Source organism: Bufo gargarizans, chromosome 1, assembly GCF_014858855.1.
Source record: "Bufo gargarizans isolate SCDJY-AF-19 chromosome 1, ASM1485885v1, whole genome shotgun sequence".
Taxonomy (NCBI): Eukaryota; Metazoa; Chordata; class Amphibia; order Anura; family Bufonidae; genus Bufo; species Bufo gargarizans.
The window spans coordinates 614,066,371-614,091,877 of NC_058080.1; the positions used below are offsets into that span (position 1 = coordinate 614,066,371).

Sequence of the window (25,507 nt, forward strand, 5' to 3'; positions counted from 1 at the left end):
TTCCGAACCTTGCACTGTTTAAACCCGGCAGTGCATGGACATGGTCACATGCACTGCCACAGCAAATGACTGGCTTCAGTGGTGAAAAGCTTTGTGTGGCCACATCACCGCTGAAGCGGTGCATGTGACCATGCCCACAGCCAACCAGATGCCAACAGCACGGGGACTGTAGGATGGAGAGAGCAGGCGCAGAACGGACCATGGGAGCGGCAGGGAGCAGCTAAGCATGAATCTTCTGTTTGAGGGGTCATGCTGCAGGAACTTGATAAAAACTCATTTTAACTGGGAAATCCCTTTAAGCCCCTATTACACTGCACGATATTCAGGCCAATTACTGGGAACAAGTGCTCACAGGAACGTTGATATATGGCTTGTATAATCTTGTTGCTAATCAGCTAATAAATGAGCAATCACTCGTTTGTCAGCTTATTTGCATATTTTATCAGTATGACAGATGCACAATAATCGCGGACACATCTCCCTATGTAATCAGGGATGTGCCACTGATAATCAATAGAACCGAATGAGGGAGCAATGACTGTGATCTTTCCTCCCCATTCACTTTGGATCGGCCTGTGTAATAGGCTGTTGAAAACTAACACCAATCAACTTTCTTTTTTTTCTTGCGGCCCCTTGAAATAGAGCAATGCATCCGTGCTCGAGACTGAAGCAATCGCTACGTGAAAGCCCTGCAATGCATTGTGCAAGTTGAAAAAAAGGATTCCCTCCGAATTGCCTCTGTATGGCTGTAAGAGGTACAGTAATAAATGTTTTTAAAGTTCGGGGCAAATTTAAATAAGACCAGCGTTTAAGACTCCCGTCTTAATAAGCCTCATACCTGGCAGTGGATCTGCCGGCCTCTACATAACTTTGGTGGACCCTCCGCCACTTCTAAATACAAGACAGATTCCTAGCTGCCTTACATTTAGACCATTTTCTATGCTAAAACAGGTGTAGAAAATGGTAAATGAGATGGGCCTGCCGGCAGTCCCCTTCCCACACCACCCACACTTTTGTTTAGACTTCGCGTGAGCGGGTAGAAGTCGAAGCTTACAGTGCAAAGGACGTCTGCGTTTAATAAATGACCCCCTTAATTCCTTCATATTCCGAGAATGAAATGGCAAATAACTATTTTTGCATCACTAAATGAATTCATATTATCATTTAAAGGGTTTCTACCACTTCAGTATGACCAAATTAGCTTTCAGACACTAGCGATCTGCTAGTGTCTGATCTCCATAACCATGCAATTCTTAGAGCTTTGTGTGGAGCCGTTTCATAAAAAAACTAACTTTTATTCCTATGCAAATGAGCCTCTAGGTGCTATGGGGGCGTCTTTTCAGCACCTAGAGGCTCGGTCTACTCACACTGTATGCCCGCCCATCTCGTCTTGAATGCCTGCCTCCATCACAGCCATCGGACGAATTCACGCGCCTGCGCCGTTCACTTCTGTCTTCGGCGCAGGTGCAGTGAGTGAAGGCCGCTCTCCTGATGCCGGCTTCCTCACTGTGACGTAGTCGGTGCAGGTGCTGTGAGGAATCCGGCACCAGGAGCACATCATTTACTCACTGCGTCTGCGCCGATGACAGAAGTGAACGGCGCAGGTGCGTGAATTCGTCCGATGGCTGTGATGGAGGTAGGCATTCAAGACGAGATGGGCGGGCATACAGTGTGAGTAGACCGAGCCTCTAGGTGCTGAAAAGACGCCCCCATAGCACCTAGAGGCTCATTTGCATAGGAATAAAAGTTAGTTTTTTAATGAAACGGCTCCACACAAAGGTCTAAGAATTGCATGGTTATGGAGATCAGACACTAGCAGATCGCTAGTGTCTGAAAGCTAATTTGGTCATACTGAAGTGGTAGAAACCCTTTAACCAGCATTTTGAATTTCCATTTTTTAAGCTTGCTTTTACTCCGAGGGTTTTTTACTGCATAGTGAGGCACTGATGCTCAGCTGTTGATTTGTACCCATAATGCATAAAATGGGCAGAGATAAACAGTACAATAACATTCACGCTCAGCTAAGATTTCCAGTTCTTTCAAATTGTCACTTTATTTTGCAACACTAGCCCAAAGGGAAGATCATCGGGGATGTCATCTCAACATTTATGCAGTGAATGTGAATAATAATGTGTTACAAGTAATGTACTGTAAATCCAGCAACAGTTTGTATTGTCAGAAAAACAAGGACATGCTACGGCCTGTAGGTTTCATTATCACAGACGCGTTTAAAGAGTCCAAATGTAGCACAAACACAAAGCACAGATATGATGGTACATATAATCCGAATTTGTTTACTAGTCATTCTATTCACTGTAACAAATAGTTACAATGACAGTATAACAAGCAAACTAAATCTCTAAAGCAGAATGTCAGGGTTCATTCACCGTATGTATTTAGCGGTCTGCAAAAAATACGGATGATGTCTGTGTTGCATCTGCTTTTTAGCGGACACATTATAACAATGCCTATTCTTGTCCGCAAAATGGAAAAGAATAGGACATGTTATATCTTTTTTGCAGAGATGCAGAACAGACATACGCGGTGTGCTGTCCATATTTTTTGCTGGCCCATTGAGATGAATGGGTCCACTTTCGCTACGCAAAAACATGGTTGTGTGAATGGGGCCTTAAGCAAAGAATCCTACGCCAAAATTATATTATAGATTAGACCAGGGATGCCCAGCCTGCAGCCCTCCAGATGTTGCAAAACTACAACTCACAACATGCTTTGATAGCTGTAGGCTGTCAGGGCATGCTGGGAGTTGTAATTTTTCAATAGCTGTAGGGCTGCAGGTTGGGCATCCCTGGATTAGATCAAGTACACACTAGTATATAGGCTCCACCAACAGTTCTGTTGAACATGACAGGAACAATCGTGTACCTTGCAGCACTATTCTTCCCATCACAACCCAACAGACCCCTTTATGAGTCAAGGGGGGGTCCTTCAGTCAATATTGGTGTCCATGGTGAGACAGAACAGGCATCATTGTAATTGTTTCCATTACAGACCATGAAGAAAGAATAAACATTTTACGGATCCGTCGTTTGCGGACAGAAATACCGACATGGTCGTGTGCAAGAGGCTTTAAATGGGTTCCCAGTCTAATGAAAATAGAGGTTTTGCTTCTTGTATGATAAAAGTTTGTTGTGCTTTAGTTCCTCGCCATCTTCAAGATCATCAACACATTTTATATTCAGATGTTAAAACTCCATTCTGCCTTCCAGCTTCTCACAGCTGAGAGTTAGTTACAATGTACAGTGGTCCCTCAAGTTACAATATTAATTGGTTCTTGGACAACCAAGTTGAAAAACCTTGTAGCTTAAGTCCATAACTCTACGGAAAACCAGTAATTGGTTCCAAAGCCCAAAAACACAATCCCAAAACAAGAATAAGTGAAGAAAAAGAAGCACATAAGTAATACACAAAAAGCAAGTCCTTATGTAGATAGGGATAGATTGTGGAAGCTATACAACACTTTCTGTGGCATGAACATGAGCTTCTTCAGGGTCTTACATACAGTACCAGAAAAATAAAATGGAGCCACAGCTCACCCAATGTCCAAAGGAGCAGGTCATCCTGGCACAGAAGGGAGGGGTACAGGGAGGGAGGGGTACAGAACATGTAGCACCCCAGAGGAGCTACTAGACAACCAATACAGGTGTTTTACCAGAGAATTGGCCATGCTGATTGGTTCGATATATGGGTCTGAGACATTGTATGCGGAGTCTAGTTTCAAATTACCGTACAATGGCCCAGAAAAGGCCACTGTATGTTGAAAATATTGTATCCCGAGGCTACTGTATCTTGAGGGACCATTGCACAAGGTAATGTCTCACTGGTAACACTGATAATTGACTTAACTAATAGTGGATTTACACATGCGGGTAGTCGGACAGATTATCGGGGACGAACGTTGCTGCGAACGCGTGTTCTCGACAATCTGCACATCTAAAGGTGCAGCCAATCACCTGATGAACGAGCGTTTCTGGGCTGCAGATTGTGCTATCTAAACACTGATCTGCTGCCCAGAAACAATGCAGCTGTATGAGGACGAGCGATCGCAATAGCGACAAAAGAGATGGTGACATGTTAGAAATCTTTTCCATTTGTCCGATATAGGCTCCAGTTGCATATCTAGACCATGTTCCTTGAATGTCAAGATAATTTTATTGGCTTGGCATGTCTATTATCCAGAGTGGCTGGAATTGACTGGATGGTTCCATCTTTTCAGTGACAAGGAGATCCATCAGCCACTATAGAGACATTGATATCTGGAGGGCTTGTGATTTGAGGGATGATAGTGTAGTTTCTCAATGGTTTAAGCTTGGACATCTTCACAAGAAATGCAGTCTGAGGACAGTACAGATTGCCAACATGTGCAATGGCTAGCATATGTATGTAAAAAATAAAATAAAATCAAGGGATCTTGTAAATCTGACACACCACCCTTGGCTCAAAGCTACTTGTAAACTTCTGCTTTAGATAAACCTCACTTTTCTATATTAGGGGTATGGTAGAAGTATGAACTAGAATGATCATCACTTCCTTCTGTGCTATCTCAATCATGTATGTTGTGCCCAGTATTCACAGAAACCAACCAGAGAGTCAATTAGACTCTCGGCATTCCTCGCAATGATCTCCCTCGGCTAATGTTGCTACTCTAAGAGGAGATAAGCCATATAATTTTACAAGAAGCAGTCCATTGATTCTTTTAACAAACACAGCTTGGCAATCTATCTTCTATAGAAAATAATGAGGTGGCAGGAGTGCCGTGGAAGAACCCATCTTTAAGACATCACGTAAGGGAATCCAGCTGCGCCTGGATAGTCTCGAGCTGTTTAAAAAAAAACAGAAAAGAGATTTCATATATAAAGATTATTTACACACTGGACGAAGCAGCGTTGCAGCTATGCACATTAAATGTATTTGCGTAGAGTTATTAAAAACCGTAGCCGAGTCGTACAATATCTATTTCATAAAAAGCCATTTCATTTGAAAGCTTAAATGAATATGCGGGATTGCAGAGAATTGAACACCTGTTTTTTATAATGGCAAATTACGATTTCTCATTTGGCACTATAGTGGAGGCTGAGCCGCTGAGGATAAAAAAAATTCATCTTTGATTGTGCTTAATCTTCTGTGCACAGCGAGGTAAATTAGGGCTCTTACTGAAGTTGGAAATTAAACTCTCAGCAAATACCCGCAATATACATTCATGTTTGGTGTACATGGTCAATAAATTTACAGTCTACAACAATATATTTGGGTTAAATACATTGAAATGATCTATACCTCACTGGCTAATTACTGATCTTGGAACACATAGGTTTTGCTCTTGCACACACCAGACCTGGGTGCAGGAGGCTGGACTGTGGGGCATGGAGTCCCTGTGACTCCGTAGTACAGATCGAAGCACAGGCTGCTGCTTTATGGAGGGTTTTTTTCTACTAGAACCCTGCCACTGTTTCTATATTTCCAACAGAGAAAAGGCATACAGAGGTGCAGAAGAGAAATCTGTGTCTACCCTATTAGGACTCTGTATGGGTCAGAAGTTTTATTAGTTTTATTATGTGCAATGTTGATCATGAATCACATTTGTGGTTCCCATTCATTTCAATGGAGCCACGAAAGATGCAGACAGCACACCGTGTGCTGTTGACATCTGTATGTCGGTTCGATGGCACCGCAAAAAAGATATAACGTGTCCTATACTTGTCCCTTTCGCAGACAAGTAGAGGACATTGCAGGTCGCAAAACAGATACAGTCGTGTGCATGAGCCCGCAGGGACATTTGCACTGGAGTTTTTTTTTAAGAATACACTGTTCTTGATGTACCATGTTTAAAGAGTAACTAAACTTTTCAGTAACTTTATTTTAAAATGTTTTAAATGACCTAAAAATATTTTTTCCAACAAACTTTATTAATGTATTTTGTAAAGAAATAGGCACCCATTCCACTTTAGAATCAGCAGTATACGAGTGTTCAGACTCACCTGTGGGGATGCAGCGAGTGATGTACGGGCAGGAGCACACATCGCTGTTCCTGCCTGTGATCCCTTGGCTAAATACTAACATAGCACATCGCTACAGTGTACTGATCTGCTATGCCAAGATTTAGCCAAATTGAGGGGTCTCAGGCAGGAACAGCAACTACTGAACTAGTTTCCGGGCTCTGTTTTTTACCCCTTTTTTAATACTGTGACCACATTTGCTAAGTGCCAATCCTGTGGAACACTCCCTGTTATTATAGAGTCCTTAAAAATCTGAAATAAGGGTCTGTCTATGACATTATGTAATACTCTTACAATAAGGGGGTATATGTCATCTGGACCCAGTAATTTGTCTATTTTAATCTTTTTAACCACTTCACATCTTGCCCATTTGCCCCCTAACTGACCAGGCCAAATCTGACATATGTCACTTTATGTGGTAATAGCTTTGGAACGCTTTTACTTATCCAAGCCATTTAGAGACTGTTTTCTCATGACACATTGTACTTTATGATAGTCATAAATTTGAATCAATATATTTCACCTTTATTTATGAAAAAATCCCAAATTTACCCCAAAATTTGAAAAATTAGCAATTTTCAAAATTTCTATTTCTCTGCTTCTAAAACTGAAAGTGATAACTCAGAAAAAATTTATTACTTAACATTCCCCATATGTCTACTTTATGTTTGCATCATTTTGGAAATGTCATTTTATTTTTTTAGGACGTTAGAAGGCTTAGCAATTCTTAAAAGTTTTAAGAAAATTGCCAAAACCCACTTTTTAAGGACCAGTTCAGGTCTGAAGTCACTTTGTGGGGCTTACATAGTAGATACCCCCATAAATGACCCCATTGTAGAAAATACACCCCTCAAGTTACTCAAAACTGATTTTACAAACTTTGTTAACCCTTTAGGTGTTCCACAAGAATTAGAGGAAAATGGAGATCAAATTTTAAAATTTCACATTTTTGGCAGATTTTCCATTTTAATCCATTTTTTTTCTTTAACACATCGAGGGTTAACGGCCAAACAAAACTCAATATTTATTACCCTTATTCTGCATCTTACGGAAACACCCCACATGTGGTCGTAGACTGATGTAAGGGCGCACGGCAGGGCACGTATGAAAAGGAGCGCCATATGGTTTTTGGAAGGCAGATTTTGCTGAACTGGTTTTTAGATGCCATGTCCCATTTAAAGCCCCCCTGATGCACTCTTACAGTAGAAACTCCCCAAAAGTAACCCTATTTAGGAAATTAGGGGATAAGTTGCCAATTTTATTGGTACTATTTTGGGGTACATATGATTTTTAATAGTGCTATATTACGGTTTTTGTGAGGCAAGGTAACCAAAAAATGGCTGTTTTGGCACAGTTTTTATTTTAATTTTTTACAACATTCATCTGACAGGTTAGATCATGCGCAATTTTTATAGAGCAGGTTGTTACGGACGCAATGATATCAAATATGTGTACTTTCTTTGTTTCAGTTTTACATAATAATGTTGTTGTGTCTACATATTCTGAACGCCATATTTATTTTTATTTTTCTGCCGATTGTCTTGTGCAGGGGCTCGTTTTTTGCAGGAAGAGTTGATGTTTTTATTGGTACCATTTTCGGGTACATATTATTTTTTGATCATTCATTATAACACTTTATGGGGCAAGGTTTTAGCACAGTTTTTATTCATTTATTTTTACAGCGTTCATCTGAGGGGTTAGGTCATGTGACATTTTTATAGAGCAGATTGTTACAGACGTGGCGATACCTAATATGTATACTTTTTCTTATTTATTTAAGTTTTACACAATAACATTATTGATGTGTCCATATTCTGAGAGCTATATTACTTTTTTGAGCGATTTTCTTATGTAGGGGCTAATTTTTTGCGGGATGATGTGACTGTTTTATTGGTACCATTTTGTGGGACATACGCATTTTTGATCACTTGGTGTTGCACTTTTTGTGATGTAAGGTGACAAAAATGGCTTTTTTTGACAGTTTTTATTAAAAAAATGTATGGTGTTTATCAGACTGGGTGGATCATGTGATATATGTTCAGAGCCGACCATCACGGACGCGGCAATATCAAATACGTATGTCTAATTTATTTTTATTTATTTTTAAAAAATATATATTCCTTTATTTTTTTACATGTAAAACCTTTTTTTTATTTTTATTTTATTTTTTTAACACTTTATTTTTTTATTTTACACTTTCCGTCCCCAATAAGGTCATACAAGACCTTTACGTTTTTTTTTTCCCACTATTGATTTCCCCTTAACTGGGGCTGACATAGTACCCACAGATAGAGGGGAAATACACCCCTAGAGAGGCTGTACAGGTTCAGTGCAGGGCTGATCGAGGTCTGTAAAAGACCCGACAGCTTCTGCACTCTCCCGGCCCAGATGGTCACATGACCACCGGGCCGGTACAGCGATCTAGAAGGCAGGGACACCTGGGAACTGTCCCTGCCTTCTCTCAGGGTTGCCCTGCTGTCACTGACAGCGGGCAACCCACTCTCCAGCTGCACGATTAGCGTGCAGCTGCGATCTCTGAATGGACATTCAGAAACGTCCATTCAGAGATAGAGATCCACCTCCCGGACGTTTATAGTCAATGTGCGGAGGGTAGGTGGGTAAGAACTTCCTAGGTCAGACAGGCCACTTTTAATGGGCGGTTTACTTTTACACTCTGCATTTCATATGACAGTTCATTTTCCTCATATTCCAGTGGAGAAACCTTATATTTTTTTTAATACATTTGATTTGTCCTCATCGCCCTCTACAACTGCTCCTTCATCACTCTGTAAAAAGCTAACACTTTCTGGTATAAACTTTTTACCATTTATATAATTGAAGATCATTTTAGGGTTAGTTTTAGTCTCTTTGGCAATGAGCCTCCCTGCCTCCAGCTTGGCTACTTTTATCTGTCTTGTACTGTACATATTTTATTTTTTTCCTTTCCTTTTAGTTTTTCAATGCTTCTTCACTACCCTCCTGTTTTAGTGATTTAAATGCTTTCTTTTTGTCATTTATTACTCCTTTTACATTTCTATTTATCCACACAGGTTTTTTTTCTTGTTCCTCACCCTCTAATCCAATAAGACATTAGGATGCTTTTAAAAAATTCAATTTTGTGGCTGCATTTTTATTTTTGAGACATTGTCCCTAATTGCCTTTCTTAGGCTACTTTCACACTAACGTTCGGGTGTCCGCATGTGAGCTCCATTTGAAGGGGCTCACAAGCGGCCCCGAACGCATCCGTACTGCCCTAATGCATTCTGAGTGGACGCGGATCCGCTCAGAATGCATCAGTCTGGCAGCGTTCAGCCTCCGCTCCGCTCAGCAGGCGGACACCTGAACGCTGCTTGCAGCGTTCGGGTGCCAGCCTGGCCGTGCGGAGGCAAGCGGATCCGTCCAGACTTACAATGTAAGTCAATGGGGACGGATCCGTTTGAAGATGACACAATATGGCTCAATCGTCAAACGGATCCGTCCCCCATTGACTTTCAATGTAAAGTCTGGACGGATCCGTTCAGGCTACTTTCACACTTAGAAATTTTTTAACAATATAAGGCCTAGTTCACACGAACGTTTTTTTTGCGGGTGTACGGGCCGTTTTTTTGTGTTCCGTATACGGTCCGTATACGGAACCATTCATTTCAATGGTTCCGCAAAAAAAACGGAATGTGTTCCGTATGCATTCCGTTTCCGTATTTCCGTTTTTCCGTTCCGTTGAAAGATAGAGCTTGTCCTATATTTGGCCGTAAATCACGGGTCGTGGCTCCATTCAAGTCAATGGGTCCGCAAAAAAAACGGAACACATACGGAAATGCATCCGTATGTCTTCCGTTTCCGTTCCGTTTTTTCTGAATCATCTATTGAAAATGTTATGCCCAGCCCAATTTTTTCTATGTAATTACTGTATACTGTATATGCCATACAGAAAAACGGAACGGAAAAACGGAAAGGAAACGGAAACACAACGGAACTTAAAAACGGAACAACGGATCCATGAAAAACGGACCGCAAAAAACAATAAAAGCCATACGGTCGTGTGAACTAGGCCTTATGCAGAGGGATCCGTTCTGAACGGAGCCACCGTCTGCATTATATGAGCGGATCCGTCTCAGACGGATCCGCTCTGAACGCAAGTGTGAAAGTAGCCTTAGCTGGTCAAATTTTGTTTTTTTTGTGCTTACCTGAAGAAACACTCCTTTTAATTATAATTGGAAGGTTATTATTTTATGGTCGCTATTTAACAGGTGTCCCCAACCTGCACATCTGTTATTCTGTCAGATCTATTGGTTAATACCAAGTCCAGCATTGTTATCCTTCTAGTTGGATCCTGAACCAGTTGGGAAAGGTAGTTGTCTTTGGTTATTGCCAAGAACTTGTTTTATTTATGAGGTCTACAGGTTTGAGTTTCCCAATCTATATAATGGAAGTTGAAGTCCCCCATAATAATGACCTCATTATGATTTGCCTTGGACTCTATCAATGTTTTATTATTGTTTTTGCCTCCATGTATTTCGACCCACAGTCACTCCACATGTTCATGTCCCTCACTTATATCTTTCCAGACTGTCGGCTTTAGACAGGACTTTACATAAAGGCAAACCCCTCCGTTCTCAGTTTTTATGATCCTTTCTAAACAGACTGTAACCTTGCAAGTCAACTGTCCAGTCATTGCTATCATCCAGCCATGCCTTAGTTATTCCCACTATCAAGCAATAAAGTTGCTTAAAAGGTTAGTTAATCTCTACATCCACCAATGTTTTATTAATCCTTGTACCATTAAAAGTGACATGGAGATATTCCCTTTAAAATAAAAGCTTCTAGCAAAGAGTTCTTAAAGTTAAAGGGGTTGTCCAAGAACAGAAAAAAAATCTAGCCATGGGGGAAAATGCAACAAAATTTCTTATTACTTACCAGGTAAGGATACTTTCACACTAGCGGCAGGCTGTTCCGGCGGGTGAAGAGCCTGTCGGATCCGTCCTGCCGCTAGCTCACATGTGCCCCTGGACTGCCGCTCTGTCCCCATTGACTATAATGGGGGCGGGGGCGGAGTTCCGGTGGCAGCACGGCAGTGCACGCCGAGAGGTGGCCAGACTAAAAGTACTGCATACAGTACTTTTGGTCTGGCTGCCTCTCGGCGTGTGCTGCTGTCGGAACTCCGCACCCATTATAGTCAATGGGGACAGAGCGGCAGTGTGGGAGCACACGTGAACTAGCGGCAGGACGGATTCGATAGGCTGTTCACCCATCAGAACAGCCTGCCAGAGTCCCCTGAAGCTAGTGTGAAACTAGCTTACATGCACTGAAATTCTACTGATGCTGTTCCGGTCCTCCCCATTGGGCCTTGTTTACTTGGCTGCAATGATCACTGGGTCTTTTGTTTTTTAATGGCATTCCCTACCCTTCTTGGGTTACATTTTGATTTTGGACAACCCCTATTAACACTCTAGTTTTTTTCTGTTTAGGTAACATTGGCAAATAATGCAGCGGGGAGTACGTAAGTATGCTTCCCTTGACAGGTCCCAGCGAGTGTGTGTGGGGGGGGGGTACAATGCACTTAAATGTTGGACAACCCTTTTAGGTTAAAATGTCATTAATGTATTAAGTCAAACTTTAAAAATAATCTGAATTAGACACTGAATGAAATGTGTAATCTCATTTGTTTTTTCATGAGAGAAGATGTTGCTTTAATATATTTAAAAAAAAATGACTGACATTTTAAAACAATTTGCTGTAGAGGACTCACTTGTTTAGGTGCTATAACCCATAAAATTACAAAACCAGGAATGGATCAAATTATTTGAAATGTTTGCCATTCATTATCCATTTTAGAACTTTTCAGCCATTATAAATAATCCAATATTTTTCACCTAGAATACGTATATTAATTCATTTATGTTTACTTATTCATCGTGGCTCTTTCCACGTAGTTTTATCTCTTCTGTAATTATCCATATTTTATTGTAGAAATCCTTTGAATGTTATTAGCTTCTTTTTATACATTATGTTCAGTTCTCTTTTCTATTCCTTTTGTTCATTAAACTTTAATATAGAAAATGTTTTTTACTAGTTTCTCTTGTGAAGGTTTATGTGTCTTGTTAAAGGTTATATAAATCATGTTCTAATATTCTTTTCTTATTATTTTACCTTATTTTAGAAACACTTCATATTTTACTACCCGATTCATCAGATTTTTTTTCACTCTTTTCCTTTATTTTATGACTTTCAGTTTCTTTGTTCTCCATAGATTATATTTTTTTGCCGTTTAACTTTTGCTGTGAATTACTCATGAACATTTAGGTTCTGAATGACATTTTTAATGTAATGGTTGTATTCTACATGTGACCATTATTCCTGAAATAGCTGACATATTTGCACTTAATGACAGCACATTTTCTCTGTTCCTTCTCTGGGAATACTTTTGTGTGTAAGGCTACTTTCACACTTGTGTTCGGAGCGGATCCGTCTGGTATTTGTACAGACGGATCCGCTCCTATAATGCAGACGATGGGATCCGTTCAGACGGAACCGTTCGCATTATATTTCACTAAAAAAGGTCTAAGTGTGATTTGTATTCAGACGGATCCGTCCAGACTTTACATTGAAAGTCAATGGGGACGGATCCGTTTGAAAAATGCACCATATTGTGTCACCTTCGAACGGATCCGCCCCCATTGACTTCCATTGTAAGTCTGGACGGATCCGTTTGCCTCCGCACGGCCTGGCGGACACCTGAACGCTGCAAGCAGACGGTGTCAGACTGATGCATTCTGAGCGGATCCGCATCCACTCAGAATGCATTAGAGCTGGACGGATCCGTTCGGGGCCGCTTGTGAGAGCCTTCATACGGAACTCACAAGCGGAGCCCCGAACGCTAATGTGAAAGTAGCCTAAGTCAGACCTCATGCGCACAACTGTCCTCATTAACCAGTTCCGCACGCCCTGCCCTTATGTTAAAAATGCTTATTCTTGTCTGCAAAACGGACAGCACACGGTGTTCTGTCTGCAGTTTTTGTGGCCCCATTGAAATTAATAGGTCTGCATCAAATCTGCAAAAAAAGCGATTCAGATACGGACCAAATATACAGTTGTGTGCGTAGGGCTTTACTTAGGAGGTAATAGCTAAATCTATCAAGAATAGAATAACCCTTAGCTTCAATTTGAAGTGCAAAAGGTAATCTCTGCATACTAATATATCACACTACATTTGATGTATGAAAATACCCATTATCTTCCTGTAATGAAGACATTATTTTGATTTTAAGGAGAAAAGCAGGCAACATAGGGGATCCATCCACAATAAATAAAGTGATTATCACTAACCTAGCAGATCCTATGCCGCCACTCGGATCTCCTGGCCGGGATCTGATTACAGGGCTTCAGTGGTGACATCACATCAACAACATGTGACTACTGCAGCCAATCACTGGCCTCTTTGGTGCCCCACTGAGGTAAGTGTCTACAGTTGTTATATGTTGTCGATGTGAAGTCTCCGCTGCAGCCAGGTAAACAGATCCCAGCCAGGAAAACAGGATCTGCCAGGTAAGTAATGATCACTGTTTAATTGCAGGTGGATGCCCTTTGTTATCCTGTTGCCTTCTCAGACTGGACAACGCCTTTAAAGAAGATTTCAAAAGATGGCCATACATTACTAAATTAGGGGCTAGCTCAATATAAAAGGCAGAGGTCAGGAACTCCCAGCGTGCACACTTTTCAGCTGTAACTCCCTTAAAACTAAACTGAGCATGCTGTGAACTGTAGTTTTACAACAGCTAGAGTGCCGCAGGGTGCTGATCCCTGATGTAAGGTTTTCTAATTATTTGTTGTCCTCAAAGAAATATAAACTTTTTTAAAAATCTATTTCAACAGCCACAGAAAGTGTAGCCATATTGTTTGATACTTTTATAAGGATGGCCACTGTAACAAAAAAGGCAATAACTCTGTATGGAAAAAGCCATCAAAAGTACTAATTACAACCAAACTCTTACTACCATTATTGTAGCCCTTAGAGGGGTTGTCCTACATTTTGACATTTATGTCCTATCCTCAGGATAGATTATTAATATGTGATTGGTGGGGGTCTGACACCTGACACCCCCACTGATCCGTTGTTTGAAGAGGTGCTCCACTGATCGCTGTGGACGCTTCACAGCCTACCAAACACAACGGCGTTCATTGATTGTATAGTGGCTGTGTTTGGTACTGCAGCCCATGTCAATTCACTAGAATGGGACTGAGCTGCGCCTAGGCCACGTGACTGATGAATGGAACATCATAGGACCTAGGAAGAGGCCACGATGCTCACCAGAGTACCATGGCCTCTTCAAAAAGCTGATTAGCGGTGGAGCAGGGAGTCAGATCCCAACCGATCAGATACTGATGACCTACCCAGAGGAAAGGCCATCAATATTAAACTCCTGAAAAACGCTTTTAATTTACTCGGATATGAGCTTTTTTCCATCTTGGGTGTAAGTGCTCTTCAAGAAAAAGAAATGATTTAAGCATACAGTTGGGTATGCACAGTGGGATATCTCACTAAAACCTTTGGTGGCTGAGAAAGCATTGTATTAGAAATATCACACAGTGAATGTCAATGCAAGAATAGCACATATGCATCGACAACATCTCAGAATTTTCACAGGATGCTTGCTATGCTCCTGGATTTTTTTGGCAGCCTACACATGTGTTATATCAAGCAGAGACAATGACAATAAAAGATGCGTAGTATTTTCTACTAAAGCAACCGGCATTCTAGCAGCTCATATGCTCATCATGGACCCGCTGGCAAAGCAGTGAAGATGAACAGATGTGCTCTACACCCACAGGTTCATGAATAGCGCAGGAGATCAGATGAAAAGGCAGGTTGGCGAACAATACATACCTTGTTATAAAACTCCAAAAGCTCCTGGTGGTTAAACTCCACGAATATCTTCTCCAGGTTCTAGAAGAAAAGACAGGCTAATTACCTGAATGCCAGAAAACACAAAAACTTCTGCATATCACACTTTGTGGATCACAATGGTCATGTACAGGCATGGCCCGCACTGTATAAACTGTATATACAAAGAAAAGCGCTAAATCAAAACTGCTGACATACATGAATTAGGCTGCTTTCACGTAGCGACACAGCCAATTCAGCTATAATATGGCCGGCCTCACTGTCCACTGCTGATAATACATATCATGTACGTTTTCTGTAAACTCTTTGGTTTTAACAATAGGTGAATGAGCTATATACGTACTTGCGTGGCATATGGCTGGGCTAGACATTTGGTGTATATGTTGAGAGATTTTCCTGTTGTATCTGCTGAAACTTCTGCACTCTGCAATATCGAGTCCTATACATTTTTATAGGATTTTTATCTTTTTGGGGGCAAATCAGAATATAGGTGAGCATTTTCAGTCAGCAGACCTTCTTCAGCCCAACTGACAGTATGACATGAGGAACGCATAGCAATGTTTTAGCAGGCTCGCCACTGTGATTACACCTTTATGCTTTCCTCATGTCTTATAAGGGTTTTCCAGGCCTCAGATATTGATGACCTATCCTCAGGACAGGTCATCAGTAATTGGTCAGTGGGTGCTAGACAACCCGCGCCCCCACAATCAGCTGTTCCCAGCGGCACTGGCACGGGAATAACAGCACAGCTCTGTTCAAAGTGTAGTGGTCGTGTTGGGTTACTACAACTCAGATACAGTTCAGTTCAATAGCAATGACCTGCAGTAACCCAGCACGAGTGCTACACTCTGAGGATAGATCATCACTATAAGGAGCCTGGAAAACCCCTTTAAGGCAGATTTAGCTGCTTGACTGAGCACGCAATTATTGGGAATGGGCCGTTCCTTCTAGATAATTGCCGGCTTGTCAGTGGAGGAAAGAGCTTCACTTACATGCAGCAATCACCTCCACTGTATGGGGACGAGCAATGGCTACTGCCATCGCTTGTCTTCATACAGATTTGTTGTTTCTGGGAGGCAGATCCCTATTTACACAGCACAATCTGCTGCCCAGAAATGATCATTTAAAGGGCATCTGTCAGCGGATTTGTCCCTATGACACTGGCTGACCTGTTACATGTGCGCTTAGCAGCTGACGGCATCTGTGTTGGTCCCATGTTCATATGTGCCCGCATTGTCAGAAAAATGAAGCTTTAATATATGCAAATGAGTATCTTCAAGCAACGGGGGCGTTGCCATTACACAAAAAGGCTCAGCTCTCTCTGCAACTACCGCAACCTCTGCACTTTGATTAACAGAGCCAGGCAGTGACAACGTTTACACTGTCAATTAAAGTTCAGAGGACTTTGCAGTTGCAGAGAGAGCAGAGCCCCTAGGAGTAAAGGGGCTGCTAGAGGCTCATTTGCACATAGTAAAACATAATTTTTCTCAGCAATGCGGGCACATATGAACATGGGACCAACACAGACGCCTTCAGCTGCCAAGTGCACATGTAACAGGACAGCCAGTGTCATAGGTACAAACCTGCTGATAGATGCCCTTTAATTTGCTGCATGAAAGATTATTTCACCCGATGAACGAGCGTGTTGCTCATTTATCAGGTGATCGGCCGCACATTCAGGCAGATTATCGGGAATGTGCTTTATAGTAATGTTCAGCCCTGATAATTATGTGGTGTAAATCCACCTTTACTCTTTGGGGATTGATAACGATTGCCTACTATCTGATTTGCACCTAAAAAGATGAGACCCCAAAAATAACATATTGAGCATGATTTTGAGTGTGCGGAAGTTTCAATTTTCAATTGTATTGCTGGTCTGGTAACCTACCGCCAGCACCTAACTCTATAGAGAGCGCCATGATAATGAACAGACCCAAACCTTCTGAACCATCAAACAATGCAAGGTTAGCGTATGGCAAGCTGAAGACAACTGGCAAAGCTATCATTTCTCCAGGAAGAAATAAGACGGTAAAAGCTACAATGGATTACACGTATGGTTGACATCAGGCTGATTAAGAGCATTGCCTATTTTTTACTGATTGGAAAACGCTTCACGCGACCCATCGAACGCGGAAGCCTCCTCTCTGTACAGTAGACCCAGCCACGAGATTCATTACTATTCTGTCAAGAGTTATGCAAAGTCAATAATGCATTAACTCTCCTTAAAGTGAATACATGTTAATGCTTCTCCACCCGTCAGCTCCTCACTAAATTTAATAGCACGAGGAGAAAGTTAGAGGACCCCACATAAATACCAGTACACCTAGTACACAGTATTAGAATTCATTCTGCATAGAGCCTGCTGCAGTCAGGAGTAAATTATAAGTAATATCTGCAATGAATTTCAACAGAATGCATACAAATGAAGATACAATATATTGGGGAATTATTTTCCCTTCTTCATTTTTACCAACTGTACATTTAGTGTATAATCAAGTGCAATCCTCATAGCCATATCAGGGTATAGCAAGGCGGCCATTCTGGACTTGATCCGTGTAATCAAGAACAGCATGTTGGAAATGCCACCAAAAGGAAGCAAAATACCAACAGCTATTTTAAGGCTACTTTCACGTCTGTGCTTTTGCTGTCCGGTTTTGAGATCTGGCATGGAATCTCAAATCCACAGCAAAACGCTTCCGTTCTAATAATGAAGGAACCGGATCCGGCACTAAAACCATTGTCAATAGGCGCAGGATCAGTTTTTTTTGTGTCCAAAAATAAATAAATGATCTGGCACCCTTCACTTACATGGTTTTTGGTGCCGGATCCAGCTTCTTCAGTTTCCCATGCCGCACACAAAAACACCGCTTTGTGTCCGGCATGGGAACGTCACCAACTGGTGCACTCCGTTACGGTTTGTTCAGTTTTGTCCCCATTGACAATGAATGGGGTCAAAACTGAAGCGTTGTGCTGCGGCTTTGAGATCCTGTGCTGGATCTGAAAACTAGACAGCACAATGCAGATGTGGAAGTAGCCCAACACAGCTAAAGTGCGCTTGATAGAAGAAACATGTAATTTTCAAGTGTAATTGAAAACAATTGCGTAAAAATACACAACCGTGAAGTTTTACTACTGAAGTTGTTGGTGATATTATGACTGCAGATTACACTGGAAAAATTTACATTTTCTGCAGCAGAATATGCGGCAGTTGTAAGTAAGGTGTGTGAACATAGCCTGGGTTGAAGCGTCTTTGTGAAAAAGAAAAAAACAAGCTCGAGCAATTTTTTAGCAACCAAAGATAACACTATGACGTACAGTATATCTAAAGGGCCTATGTTCACTATGTTTTAGAAGAAAAGAAATAAAAAAAAGTACAGTCTGCAGTGTTAGGCTCTCATGTAGGGATGAGCGAATTTCATATTTTGAAATTCGTTTTCGGTTTGTGTTTTGGTATTTACTGAATTGCGTTATGGATTCCGTTACCACGGACCATAACGTAATTCCATGACGGAGTACATAACGGAATGCCTTTAGAGGCATTCCGTTATTCATTCCGTCATAATCAAAGTCTATGCCCTGCCTGATGGATCTGTCCGGTTTCCGTTATGCTGGAGTCCTCTCCTGCATAACGTAAACCGGACGGATCCGTTATGCAGGCCATAGACTTATATTATGATGGAATGAATAACGGAATGACTCTAAAGGCATTCCGTTATGTACTCCGTCATAGAATTACGTTATGGTCCGTGGTAACGGAATCCATAACGCAATTCAGTAAATACCACAACACAAACTGAAAACGGATTTCAAAATATTACATTCGCTCATCCCTACTCCCATGTATACAGTATGTCAAACGTATCCCTAGATCCCCACTGCCCTGACAGAAGTTACAGGATGCCCTCAGGCTAGTATATGTAACCAAACAACCAAGAAGGGAAAGTCATCCAGCTCACCGCTACATCATAGACAGGTTCTGGGGAAATGGTAAAACACGTGAGGTAAATCCATCTTGATAAAAAATTATTTTTAGTTGATCATGTCTTAAAAGGATGTCCGTAAGGTGCAGTCAGCTCAGAAAGGACAGCCAGACCCCCTTACCTGGTTGGACCTGTGGAGGTTAGCATACCTACCTGCTCCCAGTGGCGTACGTAGAGAAGTAAGGGCCTCATAGCAAGGATCAAACCAGGCCCCCCACACAGGACAGAAGGGTTTCCGCCTAAACCCCTTTAAATGACCCTTGGGCCATTTTTTCCACTGCCTCATTTGCTAAAAGTTGTTTCTTTAGAGAGTAGAGTCCTGACCAAATTTTCACCCCCAGTAGAAGAGGAGAGGATCCCAACTGGGCCCCCTCCTGCCCTGGGCCCCATAGCAGTCGCATGATCTGCCGCTATGGTAGTTACGCTCCTGCCTGCTCCCTGACGGATGATGAATGACAACATGGCTTTGTTCGAAATGCGTAGCATGTGAATCTGCACCTTATTGATCATTTTTTAAGTGACCAATAAAGAATAGTTTTTTTTATCAAGGCACTGTGCTGGATGTATCTCACATATATCAGCAGGGCCTGTACTTCTTAGTGAACACAGTCTCAATGTAGATTTGTACAGAATGGAGTCATGGTCATCAACCTGTAACAGCCCCTGGAAAGCAGAAAAGCCGGCAAATCTGCATTCCAGCTGCAACAGTTTAAGAATAATCGTCTCTGGCACGTGTGATCACATATAAACCACTTAACAGGTTACACGTGAAATCTACCAGGAAAGAAAAACACGTCTCTACAGTAAAGATAAAGGAACTGTACAAGGAAACAAATTGCATGTTATAACACCGGCTGGCTGGACAACATAATGGCAGCTGCATCTAATATTGGCGCGCACATACAACAGCTGGGATCGGTTTCAGAAACACATCACTTTTCATGCACATGAATGTTACACTGGTGATCATGCACCTACAACAGATGGACAGCAACAGCAAGAGAAAAAGCCCATTCCCAAGTCATGAATCAAAATGATGTCTCCCACTGCTGAGTAAACAAGCCTCGGACAGGCAGATAATGAAGTACGAAGTGTGGTAGATTGACTTAATCTAGTGACCGATATCATAATCAATGTATAGCCAGCTCGGTGAACCCTTGGATTTAGCTATGTAGAAAGCAAAACCATACCACTGTATGGCAAGAACTAGCGCCATTGACCACCCTTGCCACTGTATTCTCTGGTTACCCTTTCTGCCTTTAGTTAAAGGGGTTGACCAATGTGTACATAAGATGATAGCCTTTGTTGATATTCTGCGCCATTTGCTATATTTCATAAGCCAAGTCCCCTTGTTAAGCAAATCTTCTGAGCTGTCCACAAGATGCCCGCTAATGGAGGGTCATGTGACCAGGCAAATCACCTCCATGTGATGGTCTCCTCCATTCAAACACACTGCACCTGTACTAAACTCCCAACAGAACAAGTGCAGGTGGCAGATGCAGTGCAATTGAATGGAGGAGACATCCCATGGAGGCAATTTGCCTCATCACATGACACTCCATCAGCAGCCATCTTGTGGACAGCACAAAAGACTTGGCCAACAAGAGGAAATACCTTATGAAATATTGAAACTGGTGCAAAATTTCAACCAAGGTTACATTAGTAAGGGCTATATAAATCATCTTACAAAAACATTGGTCAACTGTAACCAGAAAGTGGCCAACCTCTTTTAATGGTAATTCTTCATTAAAGTGGTTATCTAAGATTATAAAGAAAGGTCTGCTTTTCTCCCCAAAACAGCTCCATTGTTGGAGTGTGTCTGGTATTACAGCTCAGCCCCATTTGTTACTACATTTGGACAAAAATAGGCCAGGTTCTGGAGAAACAACCAATTTAAGGCCTCATGCACACAAACGTATTTTGTCAACCGTATGCGGGACCATTCATTTCAACGGGTCCGTAAAAAACTGAGGTTACTCTGTGTGCATTCCGTTTCCGTATGTCCATTCCGCAAAAAAATAGAACACGTCCTATCATTGTCCGCATTACAGACTGTTCTATTATGGGCAAGCTGTTCCGTTCCGCAAAATGCGGAAAGCACATGGACGTGATCCGTATTTTTTGCCGATCAGTTTTTTGCAGACTGCAAAATACATACGGTCGTGTGCATGGGCCCTAAAGGGATTAGCCCACGAAATGCATTTAGCACCTATCTGCAGAATAGGTGATAAATGTTGGATCACTGGGCGTGTGATAATGCACTTCAGTCCAAAGCTGCATTTTCTTCTCTATCCGTTTCATAGGAGTGACCGGTGCACTGGTCCTCCATTACTACTCCATTCAGAAATGGGTACGTTCACATGCGTGCATTCATCTGCATGGGCTGTTTTGGCAGCAAGCACAAGAATTTCTGTAAGCCCTGTCCAGATGAATAGAACTATTTCAGTTGCAGACATTTCTGCAACATAATCTGCAGCATATGAAGACACTCTTAAGCTGAAGGTCATATTTTAAGGTCCCTTCACAGAGGATCGTGGCAAATTATTGAGAATAAACTTTTATGCAAACACTCAAACAAAATAATTGTCCCTTGTAAAGCTAAAACTAGCAAATGCACGTTCGTAAGGGAGCACGTTTTTTATGTGGAACATAAAATGATGATTTGTTGGCAGCATTGCCAACAAACAAAGACTCTACATGAAGATAAATGATCACAGTAGTGGTTGTTCATCCTCATGCAGAGGAGATGGTTGGCTCAGTGATCAGGTGATTATCAGAAACATTTCATTCATTCCTGATACCTGCCTGTGATTTGTCATATGTAAAAGGACCTTTAGAAAGACCGCTTGCTGGGAATGTACTGCATCGAGGCACTATTGAGAAGACTATAGAAGTTAGGCAGTGTATTCTTAGAAACTAGGCTGCCTAAAACACTGTGGTAGACAATCACTAAGAATGGATTTTCATACTCCAGTCTTAGGCCCCTTTCACACGGGTGAGTTTTCCGCGCAGGTGCAATGCGTGAGGTAAATGCATTGCACCCACACAGAATCCGGATCCATTCATTTCTATGGGGCTGTGCACACGAGCAGTGATTTTCACGCATCACTTGCGCGTTGCGTGAAAATCGCAGCATGCTCTATATTGTGTGTTTTTCATGCAACGCAGGCCCCATAGAAGTGAATGGCGTGAAAATCTCAAGCAAGTGCGGATGCGGTGCGATTTTCACACATGGTTTATAGGTGACGATCGGGATGGAGACCCAATCATTATTATTTTCCCTTATAACATGGTTATAAGGGAAAATAATAGCATTCTTAATACAGAATGCTAAGTAAATTAGGGATGGAGGGGTTAAAAAATAAATAATTAAACTCACCTCATCCACTTGTTCGTGCTGCCCGGCTCGTCTTCTTTCTTCTTCTTTGATGACCTGGGAAGAAAAAGAGCTTTGGTGACATCACTGCACTCATCACATGGTCCGTCACATGGTCTATCACATGGTATATCACCATTGTGATGGATCATGTGATGAGCGCAGTGATGTCACCAAAAGTCCTTTTCTCTCAGGTCATCAAAGAAGAAGAAAGAAGACGAGCTGGGCAGCGCGGACAAGTGGATGAGGTGAGTTTAATTCTTTATTACGTTTTTTTTAACCCCTCCATCCCTAATTTACTTAGTATTCTGTATTAAGAATGCTATTATTTTCCCTTATAACCAAGTTATAAGGGAAAATATTAAAATCTACAGAATACCCAACCCAAACCCGAACTTGAGTGAAGAAATCCGGGTTTGGGTCTGGGTACCACATTCAGTTTGTTCTCACACACGTGCAAAATGCATTGCACTTGTGCGGAAAAAAATGAAGAATGCAACACGATCGCATACAAAACTCACCCCACCCGCATCCTATCCGCCCCTCACATGCGACGCCCGTGTGAAAGAGGTCTTAGGGTGGCTTCACAAGAGGCAGATTTATTGCATAAGTTTCTGGGACTGCAAGTCGGTACCATTTAACTGAAAATGGCTTGTATAAATCCATGTGCCTGACACCAAAACAACCCCTATTCAAATGAATGGTACAAAATTTCAGTTGCAGAGATTTTTGCAACAAGATCTGCATGTGTGAAGGCACCCTTATACTCAAGCGTTCTGAAGCACAATGTGCCAAACTGCACACCTCTTAATAAATCTGCTTCAGCATTGGTTATCATTAAAAGGGGTCGTCTCACTTCACCAAATGCCATACCTTGGCACCGAACCCGAGTTCGGGATTTTTTTTTTTCTAGTATAAATCAATTTCTGAAGTTATTATGCAATAATAACTTCGGCACATCGGAGCCAATACATACTAATACTGTACAGAGCGCTTGCTCCATACAATATTGAAACAAACTTTTATGCTAATCGACTTCGGATGTTTCATCCGGAGTCGATTCGCTCATCCCTAGCCGTAACCCATGGAAACGAGCAGTGTATAATGTGATGGAAAAATGTATCCAGCCAGCAAAGGAGACCATATGGACAATCACAGTACATTAGTAAGTGTCTTGTATTAAAGGGGTATTCCAGTTGTTAAAGTTATTCCCTATCCACAGGATAGGAGATAACTATCAGATCAGTGGGGGTCTTACAGCTGGGACCCCCATCGATTACACGAAGGGGGGCCCCATACCCCCTGCAGCTCTCCTGAAAAGAATGTGCGACCGTCCACTCCATTCATTTCTATGGGAGTTCTGGAGATAGCCGAGTACCCATAGAAATGAATAGAGTGGCTGCGCGCATGTGCGACCGGCCGCTCCATTCTTTTCTATGGGAGTTCTGGAGATAGCCAAGTACCCATAGAAATTAATATAGTGGCTGCGCGCATGTGCGACCGGCCGCTCCATTCTTTTCTATGGGAGTTCTGGAGATAGCCAAGTACCCATAGAAATGAATATAGTGGCTTCGCGCATGTGCGACCGGCCACTCCATTCTTTTCAGGGGAGCTGAACGGGGCTGCAGGGGGTAGGGGCCCATGTTCTCATAATTGGTAGGGGTCCCATATTCTCTGGATAGGGGATACCTTTAACCAACCAGAATACTCCTTTAACTTTGTCTACATGATAAATGCCATTCGATGAAGTGACACAACCCCTTCAGGCCAGAAAATAAAATATATGCTTGCTATGAGGAAGCTGCAATGATTTGGGCCACATTTTGCTCCATTTTCTGCATTATTACATTTAGTGAAAACGTGCGGGACCCTCCCATTTACAGTTCTCCCCCTTTCCACTTTGTGAGAAAAGTTGCAAATTATTGTGCAGATTTGACGTGCTCCATAACTTGCAACTGTTTTTATCCCACAAAAGCGTCACAAATCACTTGATAAATTCCTCTTGTACATTTTCTCCATAAATCTACACAATGTAGAATTTTCTTATTCCAGCAATTCTCTGCCCATGAATATAATTCCAGAAACGTAACAATGGTAAGCAAGCACTGGAAAATGGTACTGTAAATTTAGGGCATCTCAATGTCATTCACCCCATTTTGTGAAGCCAGAATATGTACTTATCCAAAGGACCTGTAATATTTCTGTGGTGAGTAGTCCGCTTGAGATCTAGCAGCACGCTGACATATAGAGCAGTATATATGATTAGACTTGCAGAATCGTACAGACCTGCAGCAGGACAGTCATCTATTCAATACCTTTCAAACACTCAGACTGGCCCAGTCTTCTGAGAGCAGTCTCAGCCAATAACAGTAATATATAAAGTGGTTTCAAAGCCAGAGCATCCTTAAACTGAAGAAGGATCCATTCATCTCAAGACATACCTGACAAAGTAGTCAGTAAATAATACAGCCGTATTGCCGTGTGAGGAAAGCATTTATTGTACGGCACAAGCAATCGGAGAGAGCATTTCCGATTCTGATGGTAATAAAGTACAGCTGCCCAAGAAAGAAGGGGTGAAACTACCGAATAGACCGTCACAACATTATTCATATTCATGTATTATTTCAGGGTATAGTCTACCTTTAACCTTTATCAATAGGTACCGTGAACCTAGTGGCTGTTATTAAATGGAATGCCGGCTATAATGATCTTCGTGGATTTATACAGCAGTAAAACATTTCACGCTAACTTGTACAAAGACACTACAGTAATGTTGGGAAAAGTGGTGTTCTAAAAAGAAGAGAACAAAAACTACATAACATAATGCATTCCTCGTCCTCTTTATCTGTGTGTGCATCAGTATAGTTTTCCCTAGTTTCATTAAGGCCTCATGCACACGACCGTTGTGTGCATCCCTGGCCGTTGTGCCGTTTTCCGTTTTTTTTCACGGACCCATTGACTTTCAATGGGTCCGTGGAAAAATCGGAAAATGCACCGTTTGGCAGCCGCATCCGTGAGCCGTGTTTCCTGGCCGTGAAAAAAATATGACCTGTCCTATTTTTTTCACGGCCAACGGTTCACGGGCCCATTCAAGTCAATGGGTCCGTGAAAGAACACGGATGCACACAAGATTGGCATCCGTGTCCGTGATCCGTGGCCGTAGGTTGCTTTCATACAGACGGATCTGAAGATCCGTCTGTATAAAAGCTTTTTCTGATCTAAGTTTTCACTTCGTGAA

The 25,507-nt window shown here is 41.9% G+C and overlaps 1 protein-coding gene across 1 annotated transcript in view; it reads right to left on the reverse strand.

The window, feature by feature from the left end:
• Positions 1-2,027: 2,027 nt before the first annotated feature.
• Positions 2,028-25,507, reverse strand: part of COMMD10 (COMM domain containing 10) — a 432,679-nt gene continuing 409,199 nt past the window's right edge. Inside the window, exons 7-8 of the mRNA XM_044275908.1 lie at positions 14,896-14,955; positions 2,028-4,837 (exon numbers count right to left, since the gene is read on the reverse strand). Coding sequence (XP_044131843.1) covers positions 4,799-4,837; positions 14,896-14,955 — 99 coding nt within the window. The 3' untranslated portion in view covers positions 2,028-4,798. The remainder of the gene's footprint in view (positions 4,838-14,895; positions 14,956-25,507) is intronic.